We start from the raw sequence: 12,097 nt of genomic DNA, 5'->3' as shown, positions 1-12,097 counted from the left end.
ATTTGTATCTTCCCTCTAAAATAGCTGAGCAATATTGCTGTAGTAGTGGTCCTTAAGGAGCATGTTTCAAAGCGAACCAACAATTTCCCCTTTCATGTGGTGACTGAAAATGTGGACTCTGTTCAAACAGACTTGCCTTCAAATCCCAGCTCTACCAGCTTATGAAATATGACACACCTTTTAAGTGGGGCTATTAATCATGACTACTTCATAGAAATGTTGTGAGGATTAAAAGAGTTAATCCTTTCAAAGGCATACAGTAGTCACTCAGGAAAAGTAAGCAGCATTGTCACGCCTTAGCAATTCCCCAAGCCACAGAGAATTCTGATCTAGAAAACTTCTGAGTCAAGGATGGCCTCTCAAAGGCATTCCACACAACTGCCTCTGACTTTGTGTGTCCCTTTTCCCTGTATTATGTCTCTCCATGAAAACAGACCATTCCCTCCAGAGCCCTGCAGGAAGAACTGCCTTAACGGCTAAAAAGACTGGAAATCAAGTCAATCCCTTGTGGCAGGGAGTGCCAATAATTACAGAAAAGGCACCGTCGTCACCATTCTCCCAAGCAGTTAATGCACAACAAATTATGTGCTCCGAAGTGACATGAGTCTTTCTCTAGGTTCTGGTACATAAATGTATTTAGTAGCTTCCTCCTAGGTCAAAGAAATTGGAACAGACTTTGAAACTGTCTATTTTATAAATTTGTAGAGTCAGCAAATGGCTGATCTCTGGCACAGAATAAAATCTCTTTAAAAAAGAAAAAAGATTTTCCCCCTTATAAAAGTGGCAGATGCTTACAGTATCAGTTAGCTATTGCCATAATAATGCTGCATAACAAATCACTCCAAAATTCGGTGCCCTAAAACAATAATCATTTATACTTGCTCATGCATCTAGAGGTTGACTGGGGGTCACCTGATCTAGTGTGCTTGGCTCTGAGCTACAGGTGGGCTCAGGTCTGTATCCCCTGCCTCTCATGCTCCTTGCACCAGAGGGCTGGCCTTGATGATGTCAGAAGTGCAAGAAAAGGAGCAGAAACACCCGGTAACTCTTAAGGCCTCAGTACACACAAGCCCAGCCACATTCCAGTGGACACATCCCGTCACATGGCAGGGAGGGGAAATGTACTCTGCTTCTCTCAGGAGGAACTGCAAAGTCATATGCAAAGGTCATGGATACAGGCAGGGCCGGCTTCAGGGACATGTCACCCGTGCAGATGCACCTGGGTCCCACGCTCAGAAGGGTCCCACCTTTGGCTGAATCCTCTGCTGTCAGCTTCGTAAAATTCCTAATAACTTTTCATCATGGAGCCCCACATTTTCATTTTTAACTGGGCCCTGCAAATTACATAGCCAGTCCTGGATACGGGGGAGGGTGAAGAATTGGGAACAATAATGCAATCTTCCTACTTAGCAAACTGACTTTACACTATAGAAGTGTCATATCCATTCCCCAGATGCCCCAGGCCCCTGCTTTCAGAAGCACATCGCGGAATTTCTGCAGTGCAACCAGGTTCACACCATTCAGCTTCACCTCACAGCGTGATGCCTCCCCTAAGACAGATGTGTGGTTCTGATAAGCGTGAAACGGGGAGGGGCATTGGTGGCCATCAGTGATTACACTCGTGGCCTTACCACTGCCTTGTTCTCTCCAGAATTAAACTTGGAGCACCTGGCCCCCCCGCCCCCAGACTGGTTATACCTCCCCAAGGGACTCAACACCGTCACCTTCACCCTCACCCCCAACCCACTCATCGTCCTCTTTCTTGTCCCACTGCAACTGCTCAATGAAGAGCGCGAAAATTATCCACACACTAGAGCTTTTTATATCCACCACTGTCAGAAAACCTGCAGTGAGACTGGACACACTCTCGGCGAAATCAGGGGGCGAAATGGAGAATCACAGATTTGTCAAACCAAAGGGACATCCCAAACTATGCAACTAAGTCGCCCCTCTCAGGCGGGCTCCATCTAACTCAAAACCATCGCAGACATCAGGCTGTCTAACTCCGCCTAAGGGAGGTGAACATTTCTTAGCCCCCAGGACGACCAACCTCAAGGTTAGAGGACAGCTGCTTATGAAGAAAGTTTCTCTTTATTCTCATGCCAATCTGAGGCTCTCACTTAAGTTCACTTCCTCTAACCATTGCCTGAACTTGGAGACGCAACAGGAGGCCCCTAGACAGTGTCCTCCGGACAAGGACCTTTCGCGTGCCCAAGAGCAGCCATCTAACCAACGTCTGCTCTCCATGCTCTCCACGCTCCCAAAGCCGCACTTGACAGCGACCCTCAGAGTGACAGCATGCCCAGTGGGGAGCACAGCACAAGGGGCAAGTGGCTCTCGCCATGAAAGAATGAATCATGAGCACAAATCGACACAAGAATCCTGCAGTTCAGACAATCACCCAGAGAACACATTTTCTGATAATTATAGAGCTAAAAATGGATCCACTTTGAAAATCCCTTCCCTTCTCCCGAGAAAGCTGAGGAGGTGGTTTAACAACAATCAGCTGCTGAGATGCATCACATTCTGGGGTGTTTAGGAGATGAGCTCCAAGAAATTTCTTGGAAGGTACAGTTCCCAGAAGGTGGGGATGCTAACGAAGTCCATCAGCCCTCTCCACCGCCCCCAGCATGTGCTCACAGCTTGGGAATCTGAACTCAGAAGCCCATTCAAAATGAGCCAGGAGAGAGGAGGCCCAGGCCTTCCTGCCCCGTGACTCTGCTCAAACGTCAAATGACAGTTACCCAAGAAAACGGGAGGAGGTGCTAAGGGGGCTGCCGCCAGCCGAGGATTACCTCAGCTTCCTTCAGCACCACGGGTGTGCTCGGGGATGTTACAGGAAGTTTTAGGTATCAGCTAAGTGTCATATAATAATAACGATAACATTTAGTACGTGCCGAGCATTGATGAGCTAGACGCACATGTATTATCTCATTTAATTCTCACAACTCCACGAGGAGGGTGCTGTACTTATCACCCCCACTTCAGAGTCACACTGAGGGTTACACAGATAATCAGGGCACAGGCAGGAAGCAGCAGAAGCCTGTATACATCACCACCACCCTCCAGCACTCTTCCAGTGCAAGGAACCAGAACTGGCTTGAGAACTTATTTGTAAGGTTAAAATACAGACTACAAAGAGGGGAGAGGGCATAAACACAGAGGAAAGGAATGGGATGGAAACTGTAGGCTAGAGACCTTCTGTGTCGTAAGGAGTACAATAAAGAGTTAAATTTGATTTAAAAATACAAATATGATGTAAGGACTACATGTGGTAAATATAAGTTTTGTGCCATGTCATGGACACTGTTGAAATGAAGAAATGAAAAGACTATGATGGGACCTAATCAAACTTAAAAGCTTTTGCACAGCAAAGGAAACCATCAACAAAACAAAAAGACAACCTATGGAATGCGAGGAAATATGTGCAAACGATGCAACTAACAGGGAGTTAATCTCCAAAATATACAAACAGCTCATACAACTCAATAACTACAACAACAACAAAAAAACAATCAAAAAATGGGCAGAAGAACTAAATAGACATTTCTCCAAAGAAGACATACAAATGGCCAATAGGCACATGAAAAGATGCTCAATGTCACTGGAGAAACGCAAATCAAAACTACAACGAGGTATTATTACCTCACACCTGTCAGAATGGCCATCATCAAAAAGTCTACAAAAAATAAATGTTGGAGAGGGTGTGGAGAAAAGGGAACCCTCCTGCACTATTGGTGGGAATGTAAATTGGTGCAGCCACTATGGAGAACAGTATGGAGGTTCCTTAAAACACTAAAAATAGAGCTACCATATGATCCAGCAATCCCAGTCCTGGGCATATACCCGGACAAAACTATAATTCCACAAGATACATGCGCCCCAATGTTAGTTGCAGCACTATTTACAGTAGCCAAGACACGAAAGCAACCCAAATATCCATCAACAGATGAACGGATAAAGAAGATGTGGTATGTATATAGACAATGGAATATGACTCAGTCATAAAACAGGAATGAAATATTGCCATTTGCAGCAACATGGATGGACCTGGAGAATATTATGCTTAGTTGAGTAAGTCAGACAGAGAAAGAAATACTAAATGAAATCACTTCTATGTGGAATCTAAAAAATAAGACAAATGAATCTATATACAAAACAGAAGAAACAGACTCACAGACATAGAACATAGACGTCTGGTTTCCAAAGGGGAGAGGGAGGAGGGGAAGGACAAATGAGGACCATGGGATTAGCAGATACAAACTCCTTTACACAAAATAGGTTAAGTAACAGGATTTACCGTGTAGCACAGGACAGTAAAGTAGGACCTCGGCAGAGGCAGCCACAGGCCATTGCCTGCTGTCTGGCTAGAGTCAGTGGTCAAGCGACACAGAAAAACGAGCAAAGCTCAAATGTGATGGACGCAGGTTATTGCTCTGCCAGAGAATTCAGGACGGTACATTCAAAATGTGGAAAAAAGGGCAATTTGCAGCGTGAAAGACACTTGGGTGTCAGTCTTAAAGAACAAACTAGAGTCTAGGGAAGTGACAGCTGGAGCAGGTTATTGGTGTCCGAGACATTATCTGGGAAAATAATTTACAAATTCATGAAGTTCCCTTAATACCAAATGTCATATGCTATTTTCTTAATCATTTTTTATTCCTCGGATCACTAGTACTTTCATTATCTGAGCTTACTTCCCCACTGTGACAAAGATGTGGAACTATGACATACTGAGTCTCTTGGAAAACATTAAAGGACGAGTAATTAGCTAGAAAAATCACTGACTTCTTGATCAAGCTCTCTCTCCCAAGGAAAGGTACCATTAATTGAAATGTAGAAAAGATTTCAAATGCTTGCAAAATTGTTTCCCTTCCATCAATTTTTGGCATGGCCTTTGGTCTCTCTCCTATTCACATAAGGCTCAAAAACTTCTTTTGGGTTGGCAGGTGGCTTTCCTATGGCCTGTAGCGCATCTGCTCTGAACAGAGATCGGGGATGTCCTTTGGCTCAAGGCAATGGATACTGTTAGTTTTACATGCAAGTTGCTGTTCTCCACACTTTGCTGCAAAAAAGTACTCGCTTTCCTTACCGGAGCGTGGCAGACTGGTCTCTCTGCCACAGAGGTACCCCAGCTATGTCACAGAGTCCTGCTAAATACTAAACTTGAGCTGCACATGCACACGTGAATATGCATGCACACGTGTGCTTCCTGAATGCATTGAGCGCAGCTGTGACCTACTGCCCAGCCATTCAGAGCAACTCTAAATGCTTGGTTCCCGCTTTAATAACATCTCCCTTCCCACCCCTCCGACACTCCTGATGATGCTGTCAATCAAACTGCAAAGCTGAGTGGCAGGTTGAAACCTCAAAGGAAACCCAACAACCAGTTAAAAAGTTGGCTGAGCCAAGGTGGGAGCGTTTCTGAGCCCCGCATCAGACAGGAACAAGGGCTGTGAGGCAACATCAGCTGTAAATGCCATCCATCATCATGCAAAGATAAAGAACCTCTAAATCCAACCAGAGGGCACTTGCAAATATCCAGTGCTGTCCTGACACTGACTGATGGCCATCCCTTTTAATTAGCTCCTCCTGTCTCTGGAGGTTTCCAAAGAAGTGATCACGTGCTCCCACCTCCTCCTCCCCCGCCACCATTTGCCTCTGTGGGGAGACAGGACGGAAGCAGGCATTGAGCCTCACCAGCCCCTCCCACTGTGTGACCACCGTGACCACGTGACCATCCAAATTCCGTCAGCGGGTGCTTGCACCGACCTTTCGTAGAAGGAAGCAGATGCGCTCGATGTTCCTCAGCCGTTCCCTCTATCAGGATGCATGGGAAAGAAAAGAGAGGGGAGGTTAGATTTTCTGGTGGAAGAACATGAGAAGCCCCACATTCAGCCCCTAGTAGAGGAGGCAGAACCCACCACAGATCCCTCCCAGTCATGACCTCCATGCTCTCACTCAAGTGGCTTTCCCTAACAAGAGTTTCTGCTCATACAACGCAACAGCAAAACACCAAATGATCCAATTAAAAATGGGCAGAGGAAAAATAGACATTCTTCCAAAGAAGACATACAGATGGCCCCCAGGTACCTGAAAAGGTGCTCAATATCACTAATCCCCAGGGAAATGCAAATTAAACCCACAATGAGATATCACCTCACACCTGTTAGAATGACTAGCCTCAAAAAGAAAAGAGGTAACAAGTGCTGATGAGGCTGTGGGAAAAAAGGGAACCCTGGTGCACTGTTGGTGGGGATGTGAATTGACACAGCCACTGTGGAAAACAGTATGGAGGTTCCTCAAAAAGTTAAAAATAGAAGTACCACATGATCCATCATTCCACTTCCGGATATGGCCAAAGGAAACAAAATCACTATGTTGAAGAGATATCTACACCCCCACGTTCATAACAGCAGTTTTTACAATAGCCGAGGCATGGAAACAACCTAAGTGTCCACTGACAAATGAATGGATAAAGCAGTTGTGGTATACACATATATAACGGAATATTATTCAGCCATAAGAAAGAAGTAAATCTGGCCTTTTGCAACAACATGGATGGACCTCAAGGGCACTGTGTTAAGTGAAATAAGTCAGAGAAAGACAAACACTGTATGATCTCACTTACATGTGGAATCTAAAAACAAAACAAAACAAGAACAACAAAACCAACTCATATCTGTGGTAATCAGAGCTGGAGAGGGAATTGGATAAAGGCGATCAAAAGGTACAGTCTTCCAGTCATAAGATGTAATTCCTGGGGATGTAATGTACAACGTGATGACTATAGCTAACACTGCTGTGTGGCATATTTGAAGGCTGCTAAGTGAATAAATCCCAAAATTTTCATCACTTTTTTTCTTTTGTATCTGTATGAAATGATGGATGTTAACCAATTAAGCAATTAAGCACTATATGTAAGTCAAGTCATTATGCTATACAGCTTAAACTAAATACACTGCTATATGTCAGTTATATTTCAATAAAATTGAAAGGAAAAAAAGAGCTTTGAGCTTTTCTCCATCTACCTTGTCATAGTTATTTGCTCTTAACTGAACTTTCCCAGCACACAGCATGGGCTCAGCTTCCCTCTCAGCCCAGCACAGGTTTCTGTACTTTTTCCTGCAGCCTCTGTGTCCCTATAAGACAGTCAAACCGCAGAACGGGCACCACATGCTCGTGAATCCAAAGGCTGCGGTCGGGTCCCCGGGGACGGCTTCCCATTCAAGCCGCGAAGAGCATGTGTGCCTGATTAGTGTGTGAGGTGGGGAAGTTCTCTGCCCATTGGTTTTATTTTTCTAAAGTGGCTGTATTTAGAGGAAGCAATCTTCCCACTCAATTAGACACCAGCAGTGCCCCCGGGCTAAGACTTTTCAAGATGTCCAAGTCTAGCTCCAGAGTCTGGCTCGCTGCCAAAGGAAGATGCTCCGGGGCTGCACAGGTGATGATGCTCGCCTGACACACGAAGTGCCGCCTCCCCTTTCCCGCAGAGACTTCTGCGATTTCTGAAGCCACTCTGAACACAGCTGTGGCATCTCCCAGTGCGTCATTACTGAGGCAATTTTGGTTGCGGTCGATGTGATCATGAGATTCCTCGTGGATCAGGAGAAGACAGGTGGCTGGGATACTTCAATTTCCCTAATTAAATCATAAATATAGTGATTCCTGTGCACCCTTTAAGCCCAGAGGAAAGAGCCCACATCAGGACAAATTAGCATCCACACGGCTAGGAAGACAGACCACATCCTCCTCAACACACGTGTGTGTGCATGCGTGCACACACAAGCACAAACAGAGCTGGGCACGGAGGCTGCCTAAATGGAGAATAGTGGGAAAAGGTGTGAGATAACAGGCATGTAAGACGGAGGTTCAGGACACACGCTAGCTCCTTCCCCAGCAAGTCAGATCCTCTAAAGGACATTTCTCATTACTTTACAATGATATTAAATGCCCAGCTGGCAAAAGGAAGGGGAAAGGGTTAACATGAGAAACTAGGAGTTAAAACAAACATTCCTCCTCTTCCTACCACATGGAAGAGGGGTCCACCCAGAGGGTCTGACAATATTTGGAGCTTAAATCCAAAGAACCAGTGGGCCTCATGCACGTTGATTTAGGAATGCATCACACCGGGCTTCCCCGGTGGTGCAGTGGTTGAGAATCTGCCTGCTAATGCAGGGGACACGGGTTCGAGCCCCAGTCTGGGAGGATCCCACATGCCGCGGAGCGACTGGGCCCATGAGCCACAACTACTGAGCCTGTGCGCGTCTGGAGCCTGTGCTCCGCAACAAGAGAGGCCGCGATAGTGAGAGGCCCGTGCACCGCGATGAACAGCGGCCCCTGCTTGCCACAACTAGAGAAAGCCCTCGCACAGAAATGAAGACCCAACACAGCAAAAATAAATAAATTAATTAATAAACTCCTACCCCCAACATCTTCTTTAAAAAAAAAAAAAGCATCACACCAATCAGCAATTGTTTATAACACAAGTCCATCCAGGGCTGGAGTTACCGAGCAGTGAAGCAGCTTTGTCAAGCCACCTGAGCCTGAGATGCTGCTTCAGAGGATCTACAGGGGCCCAAAGAGCTTAAAGATGAGTTAAATGAGGCTTCCAAAGCGTTTAAGTTCCTGCCAGGGAGTAACATCATAAAAACTGGGGGAAATGTGTCTAATACACTTCCATTTAGGGTTTCTATGGATTTTTTAAAAAATCTCAGACAAGAGTCCTTTACTTAAGGGCTTGAGTCTATCCATGAGATGTCTGGCCTTTGGGACCCAGACTCCTTAATTAATTCATTAACTAATTAAAAGTGTGGCTTTATTTTTTTTAATTTTTATTGGAGTATAGTTGATTTACAAAGTTGTGTTAGTTTTGGGTGTACAGTGAAGTGAATCAGTTATACATATACAGATATACACTCTTTGTAAGATTCTTTTCCCATATAGGTCATTACAGAGTACTGAGTAGAGTTCCCTACACCATACAGTAGGTCCTTATTAGTTCCCTATTTTATATATAGTGGTGCGTATATGTCAGTCCCAATCTCCCAATTCATCCCCCACTTCCCCTGATAACCATAAGTTTGTTTCCTACATCTGTGAAGAAGTGTGGCTTTAATAATAGGAATAAAGAGTTGAGATCCAGCTTCTCTGCTATGCAACCTCACCCTTCAGTCATTCATTCTTCCATCAACAAATAGTTATTTGAGCGCCTACTGTGTGCAGTTTCTGTCCTTGCACTGACCTTGCACAGAAGCTCCCAGTGGGGCATACACGGGTCCTAATTTTCTTTGCTCTGCCCGAACTAAGGAACCTGCCAAGGTGAGATGGAAACGGGCTCCACAAACCCGTCTCATGGTTTGGCCAACCTCCTGCACCCCAGTGTTGAATTCGCATGATGGAATTGAGGGGCAGGGCACTATTTCTTCACTAGTATTTACCCTGAGATCACACAAGGAACTCTGGGTGTTCTAAGTGAGCCGCTTTCTAACTCGAGCCCAAGCCACCAGGAGGAAGGGAAGCAGGCTCTTGACTCCCTGGCATTCCAAACAGAAGCACCCTCTCGGACTAGGGCAGCTCTGTGCACCTGGTCGATGTTGACGAGCCAAGTGTGGGACGCTGGGGCCAAACACAAAAGCATCCAGAAAGAAAGGAGACCCAAGGTGCAACGCGTTCAGGCCTCCAGGAGCCAAGTTATCACCGGTGGTGGTGAGGCTGGCAGTTGGAAACAAGACGGATTTTAATAATGACAAGTTTCATAAGATATAGTAAGTTTTCAGGTGGATCTAGGGATTCTTCCAACTTGTCACAAAATTCCGCTTCACACAGTTGACTTGGAGAGGGTTAGGCTCTCTTTCATAGAATCAAAGAATGTGATGCCAAAGGGATTATAAAATCAGGCTCTTAAAGGCACAACGTAGAGTAGGTGGTAAGAACCCCGGCAGACTTGGGCTCCAATCCTGACTTCACTGCTCATGAGCTTTGAGTCCTTGGATAAGAGTCTATAAACTGGGTAAATAATGCCTGTCTAGCAGAGCTGTGAGGATTATAGGTTACATATATATAGGTCCTAGCATGTAGTAAAAACGCAAAAAAGCAACTCCAATAATAACCCTGTACTTTAGAGAGGGTGACACCAAAGCCTGCTCCCCTGGTCTTCTGGTACCTCCCTAAGAGCACAGCCCTCTTCAGGGGGCCTGCAGTTAAGGAGAACAGACCTCTCGTCCCTGTCACTAAAGAATGATGTCATAAGCCTTCCAGGTTAATATTCATACCAATATATATTTTTCATATATATATATATATATATATATTCACACTAGAAAATTCCGGTGTTCTCTCTAAAACTTTTGACTGAAACTATCAAACTATCAACAGAACTATTCAAACAAAAGCGTGCCTTGGCGCTGGAAACCAGGGCTTGGAAGGAAGTTCAACTCAATGCAGGCCCAGCAAGCTTAGACTGAGAGACGGACTCGCGTGAACCGTGAGCTCCATCCTTTGGGCCCAGTGGTCCTGGTCTGGAAAGTGTCTGGAAAAGGCTCTGTCCACAGGCGGGCTGGTGCCTGGCTCTGGGATGTGGGCTGCACTGAGCAGAGGGGCGGACAGCCAACACCCACCCCCACTCAACAGACGTGAGGTCTCCCTCCTCTCCCTGCGTCGAGGCCTCTTTCTGCATCCATTCCAGGGCACGTGGGAGGGCAGCAGGCACGGTGCGACAAGCCAGCTGGCGCAGCAGAACTCTGGGAAGAGCAGGTGCTGGGGCAGGAGGTCTCTCACATGCTGAACCCGGGCCGGACAACCAGACGGCATCGGGTTCCCCAGGGGGAGGCAAGCTGACCTCAGGCCTGCAGAGTCTCCCGAGATGAATGCTTCCCGGGTGAAGGATATGGGGTGAGTAGCTGCATACAACAACCCCCCTGCAAGCCTCCCTCGGAGAAACCTGGCCAAGTGCAGAGCAGGGACAGCCATGGTGATGCTCCTACACCTGCCAACATGGTGGCCAGCCCGAGCCTCTCTCCTTGTTCGAGGGGGCGTAGCCAAAACCCACTAACATGGGGCCTTGAGGACTCCACAGCCACAGCACACAGACCTCTCCCACCCGGGTGGTGGGACTGCTATACTTGACTTTGCATGATAAATGGAGACCTCAGCAGCCTGAGGAAAGACCGCCCCGAGCCAGGCATGGAGGTGCAGCCCGGGCCGAGCCTACACTTCACTCCTCTTACTCATGGAGACCTCGCCCTCCTTCACAGGCCCCGGGTGGCCTGGGGTGACACCACCCTTCCGGCCACCAGCACCCACCACCTACCGCATGAACAGGGTTGCACTGGTCGATGGGGTTCTTAAAATCCGTCCTTAACTCATCAAAGGCAATTATCTGAAACAGAAAACACAGAATCAAGATGTTAGTGTCAATGCACCACATCAAAAGCTTCCTCTGATTTGGTCCAAAATAACTCAGGAGGCGGGCGAAGTGTATCAATGACACAAGACTGGCCAGGGGTCAATCACTGCCAAAGCTGGTAATGGGCACCTGGGGTTGATTGTACTCTCCTGTCTATGTCTGTGTATGCTTAAAAATCCCCAAAAGAGGGCTTCCCTGGTGGCGCAGTGGTTGAGAGTCCGCCTGCCGATGCAGGGGACACGGGTTCGTGCCCCGGTCCGGGAAGATCCCACATGCCGCGGAGCGGCTGGGCCCGTGAGCCATGGCCTCAGAGCCTACGCGTCCGGAGCCTGTGCTCCGCAACGGGAGAGGCCACAACAGTGAGAGGCCCGCGTACCGCAAAAAAAAAAAAAAAAATCCCCAAAAGAGGGAACGGGAGGGATGTTGTTTGAGGGTAGATACTTAAAACTAACAGATAAATAAGTCCTGGAGACCTAACACAGTACAGTGATTATAGACAACAAAATTGTATTATAAACATTAAACTCGCTAAGAGACTAGATCTTAATTGTTCCCAGTACTTGAAGAAGTGATAACTATGTGATGGGACAGAGTTGTTAGTTAACACGACAGTGGCAACCATATTGCAACATCAATGTAGCAAATCTCTATGCTGTACACCTTAAATGTACTCAATACTGTATGCCAAAT

The 12,097-nt window shown here is 46.6% G+C and overlaps 1 protein-coding gene across 2 annotated transcripts in view; it reads right to left on the bottom strand.

Moving 5' to 3' along the window:
- The window catches only part of CNIH3 (cornichon family AMPA receptor auxiliary protein 3), a 254,681-nt gene that overhangs the window by 61,583 nt on the left and 181,001 nt on the right, over positions 1–12,097 (bottom strand). For both annotated transcript variants that reach the window (XM_027122290.1, XM_027122291.1), the window contains exons 2-3: positions 11,312–11,380; positions 5,773–5,820 (exon numbers count right to left, since the gene is read on the bottom strand). In XM_027122290.1, the coding sequence (XP_026978091.1) occupies positions 5,773–5,820; positions 11,312–11,380 (117 nt within the window). The remainder of the gene's footprint in view (positions 1–5,772; positions 5,821–11,311; positions 11,381–12,097) is intronic.

Source organism: Aethalodelphis obliquidens, unplaced genomic scaffold (assembly GCF_003676395.1).
Source record: "Aethalodelphis obliquidens isolate GAN/ISIS:26980383/991018 unplaced genomic scaffold, ASM367639v1 scaffold24, whole genome shotgun sequence".
Classification (NCBI taxonomy): Eukaryota; Metazoa; Chordata; class Mammalia; order Artiodactyla; family Delphinidae; genus Aethalodelphis; species Aethalodelphis obliquidens.
The sequence above is the reverse complement of the archived record's forward strand: the minus strand, read 5'-3'. Positions and strand labels throughout refer to the sequence as shown.